The 4,581-nt window shown below is 42.5% G+C and overlaps 1 protein-coding gene across 1 annotated transcript in view; it reads right to left on the bottom strand.

The window, feature by feature from the left end:
• Window positions 1–2,203: 2,203 nt before the first annotated feature.
• CD9 (CD9 molecule) overlaps window positions 2,204–4,581 on the bottom strand; it is a 9,121-nt gene continuing 6,743 nt past the window's right edge. Inside the window, exons 7-8 of the mRNA XM_010004929.1 lie at window positions 2,951–3,034; window positions 2,204–2,269 (exon numbers count right to left, since the gene is read on the bottom strand). Of these exons, the coding sequence (XP_010003231.1) occupies window positions 2,204–2,269; window positions 2,951–3,034 (150 nt within the window). The remainder of the gene's footprint in view (window positions 2,270–2,950; window positions 3,035–4,581) is intronic.

Here is a 4,581-nt window from a genome sequence, read left to right as displayed (position 1 = left end):
TTCCTGCTAAAATGAAATTAATATTCAAGTAACAAACAGTAGCTCTTTCTTTTCTGATAGAAGACTTAACCATCTGTTGATTACTCAGAAATCATCAACCTACACACACGGGATGTTCAAAAATAAGGACCAAAGATTGGGCTGTAGGACTTAAAAATACGGTAGGGAAGGGGCAGGCATCAGAGAGGCACTAAGTGTCACAGCAAACACTGTGGTTAAGGCTGCAGTGTTGCAGGGCAAAAACCAGTTCCCAGGAAGCCCCCATCCAGCTTCTGCAGAAAGCAGCAACAGTGCAATATCTATCTTCTATCCAGTTGACTTGGATGCCAGGCTGAGAGCTTCCTCCCTAGCTGTCACCCAAACCCATTTCATGAGTTGAGGTGCTGAGCCTACAGCTTAGTTCCCATCCCCTTAGTTGCAACCCATTGCACTTCCTTGGACGTTGCCAAATGCTGCTGGTGTTGGACTTCCAGCCAGAGCCTGGCAAGCTGAACACATGCACCAACACAGAGCAATAAAGCCAAGGGCTGCTGAAGTCAGCAGTAAGCTTTCATCATGGCTGACAGCAACTCACCCCAGCTCTTTCAGGTGCCAGGTTCAGCCTCATGCCCAGATTTATCCAGCTGACAAAAATGTCAAACCTCAATTCTGCAAGAGCTCAGGGACAGCACAGGTCTCAAATTCCCATATAAGATTAGATTTTTCCCTCCAGACTCCCTCATACTTTTAAGAAAGAAAATTAGATCAGCTCCTTTCTGGAGTCATTTCAGTCTAAGATTCTCAGAAGCATGATTACCATTTGACTTCTCTCAAATCCAGACTTTTTTTTTTTACAGAAGGCCTCACTAGCACAGAATAGTGCAATGCAGTACAGGAGAGCTGTATGGTTTGCACAAACCCCTTAGACAAATGACAACATGTAACACAGAGGGCAATACATTAGTGCATTAGTCCAGAGCTACAGCCAGAGCCTGACCCTCAACAATTCTGATATTTCCCATAATAAATACTTGCCTCCTTACAAGGGAAAGGTGGAAATAAACAAGGATGACCAAGAGACATCTGTAGTACCTAGAGGATAAAGACCAGAAGCTCCTAGAACAGACCTGAGATGCTACAGTAAGGGAACTCCAGATACAGGTACAGAACAAGTTGCTGGTAATGATCCAAGTTCCCACCAGAAGGTATTTCAGAGAAAAAAAAAATCTACCTAAAAAGCCATTTTGAATAGAAGTACAGAACAAATTGGCAATTCTTGAGGCTAAGGGTTCCACACTCACATCTCTGCTCCCTCCCATATCATTTTTATACTGAAACCAGAGAGCCACAGCTCTAGCTGCTGCTGCAAGCAGAGCTGTACAGTAACTTCCCCTGCAGCTTGAGATTTGGCACTCGTGCTGTAAGCCCTTGAGACTGTGCTTCTCTGGCTTTGGAGAAACAAAGCACAAAGCAAACTACTGCGGAAAATCCTGAACATACACTGTGGGAATCTGCCTTGCCAAGGGACTGAGGGGACAGAGTTATATCAGCAGACAGGCTGATGTAAGAAAGCCCAGCTGGCTCCAGGGTAGAGTCCAGCCTCTTTGCATCAAAATACCACTGCCTGCTCAGCCCCAGTGTGGCAGACATCCTCTGCCAGCTGTATGAAGGTGACAGGAAGAATGTTTCAGCTGTAATATTTTAAGAATATAATTAACTGCTTTTGTTTACACACACCAAGGAAAGGAAGGAATGACAATTCCCTAACATGCTTTGACAGTCATCTTTTCCATTCCTTGGAATTCCCTTAAATACTGGCAGAGATTTATTTCCTGCTTTATATTGAAGCCTTAGTGATTTAACACTTAACATGTTATGCAAGTTCAATTCCATGCATCAAACAGTATGATTAATAAGCAGAGTAAAACCTCCTCTCCCCAGAAAACATACAATACATCTTACTCTTTATTAAGTATCAAATTGTCTCCAACATAAATTACATCCAAATTACATAAGTTTCCAGAAAGTCAGATATTTTTATGTACAGTATTTGTCGAGTCAGATATACCTTTATCATTGTAACCTATAATGTAAAAAGCAAATCTACATCAGTACCAAGTAAAGCATTAAAAAGGTAACAAATATATAACTTTTTAGAAATGCTTTCAGAACGCTAAAGTTAATGACAACGATTTTATAGTGCAGCAGTTTTGGGTTTTAGCTCTTACACCATCTCTCTGTTCCTGCGGATGGCGCAGCAGAGAACCATGCTGAATATCATGCCAAAAATCTGGAAAGAAAACAAAACAGATGAGAAGCCAGGGAACCAAAGCAGTCTTCTATCAACATAGGAACAAGCATAGCTGCTGTTCCTAGCCTGGTTGCCACGATAACACTCTTCTGTAGTTTGTCCCTGCTCCTCCATCCCCAAATTTCAGTTCATTCTCACCAGTCCCCTCCACCCTCAATAATTCAAAACTGATCAGCTATAAATCCCTCTATCTCCTAAGAAATCTTTGATGATCCTGACATATTTGCATCCACATTGTAGTCTCCTGCAGAAAAGCTGAACAAACACACACGAATTTTCCAACTAGCACTGTTATTGCAGTTCTCTAGTTGAGTCTTAATTGCTACAAAGAAAAAACAAGGATCCTCAAGAGATAACTAGGATTAAGCAGCAGGCTGGCAACATGATCAGTACATCTTTGCCCTATGCACACACACACACCTGATACAGCATTACCACTGCTAAAAATGCAAGGAGGCAGATCCTAACCCAAAGCAGAAGCAGGGAGGTCCAAGACACCCCACCCTCCACACTGCTTCAAAATCCTGCAGCACACACCCTGATCCTGCCAGTACTTGTCATAAGTGGAATGCACTTGCAGGCTGTCATGCCAGGCACTGTTCTTCTGCCATAAGTACCCTCTGGCCATGCAGCTACCCTCTAAATACTCTGGAAACTCACCATGATTACAGCAATGCCGAGGCCAACTGCTCCAATCGCGTTCAGTTTTGATTTAAAGACATCATTAATGGCAGTAGGGCATGACTGAAAAGAAACAAGACAGTTCATTAGTGTTTCGTACATACAAAAGGTTTGTTTCTGCTTGCTAGTTTGAGCACAAGTCTGCTGACTGATGCTACACAAGCAGACTTTTGACCAAGTCTGCTTGCACTAGTGATGAAGACCCATCTTTTGAAAGCTGCTCTGAACTGGCCTTTATTTTCACAGCTTTAAAGAGAGCCAGGGGTGTTCCAACACAAGTTGAAGAGTAGATTTAAGCTTCTCTACCAAGTATCCAACCTCTTAACTGCACCTTGGCTACAGCAGGATTTGCTTCTCAGCCACCTGCAATTGATCAGGTAGGTCAAGAACAACGCTAGTTGTACCACACTTGGCTTGTTAATAATGGCTTCCTGCATTTAAGTTGCTATATTGCTCAGCCCTTCTCAAATTAGATTTGAAGCCACTCTTGATACTTCCAATTGCTGTTGCAACTTTGTAGACACCTGATGAACACATGGGGCATGAGAGGATTTCTTGAGCTGCAGGCACACATGCTAGGCTATGGGTAGATTCATAGAGGTGCCAGTTTGAAGCTCCCAGGACAATGAATTACCATTGCAACTAAAAAAGTATAGTCCTTTATCCACAAAAGACACATGGTAGCAGAGAAAAAGAACAACTTTTTCTGTTGAAACTGTTGAAAACAACTTGTTTTCTTTAATTGTTCTTTAGTCAACTAAGGAAAGCCTGAATCAAGGATTAAAGGGATATACCAGCAAGAATTAATCAGTTAAATCAGAATATCAGTACAGTGCTACTACTTACAGATGCACATACATCAGCCACACCATTACATCCCCTGAGTTTTCCAGCCTGTCTACTGGGTTTTTTTTCTACAGTTGGGACTAGACCATAAAACCATCACAAGATTAAGTCAACAGATAAAGCTAAAATACACATAAAAGCACATGCTGCCTCAGCTACTCCCACACAGTGTAACACATAGCAAACTGTATGGACTGGACTAAAGATACAGTCTAAACACAGACAGAAATGTCTCATGTGGTCAGGTATTTGAAGGCACAAGCTCATCTGTGGTAAAAGGAAGAGCACAAGTACTGTGAAAAAAAATGAAGTTATTAATTGAATTCCTGCATCATGAGAACCTTATTTTTCTATGGGAAAACCCACAAAGGCTTTCTTGGAGCATGAAGCACGAACATGAGACAGTTTTAAGAAAAACAGGAAAAGTGGTAACTAAGAACTATACAAGCTGTCAGGCCTGTATCTGTGGCCATACAGGCACCTTGGCAACAAGATTGCAACAGGGGAATCTGATTCAGAGAATTAGCTTCACAATGACACTCTCCTGAACAATGTCACCCCTCTCCCTTCCCTTCCCTTGCTAAAACTTCAGACCTGCTCCCACCCCACGTTCTACCTCTCCCTAACCAAAAGGGGAGGCAGCAGCTCCTGTGCAACACCAGGAAGGTGCTTTGCTGAGAGGCAGCCATGTCAACAGAGCTCTCCAGTGGGTTTTTTTTTAGGTGAAGTTTTAGCCTTACATTGTCCATCATGCCAGGGAGTTT

The sequence above is a fragment of the Chaetura pelagica genome, unplaced genomic scaffold, assembly GCF_000747805.2.
Source record: "Chaetura pelagica isolate M959 unplaced genomic scaffold, ChaPel_1.0 scaffold429, whole genome shotgun sequence".
Classification (NCBI taxonomy): Eukaryota; Metazoa; Chordata; class Aves; order Apodiformes; family Apodidae; genus Chaetura; species Chaetura pelagica.
Note: the sequence above shows the minus strand (reverse complement) of the source record. Positions and strands in the feature narration are given on the sequence as shown.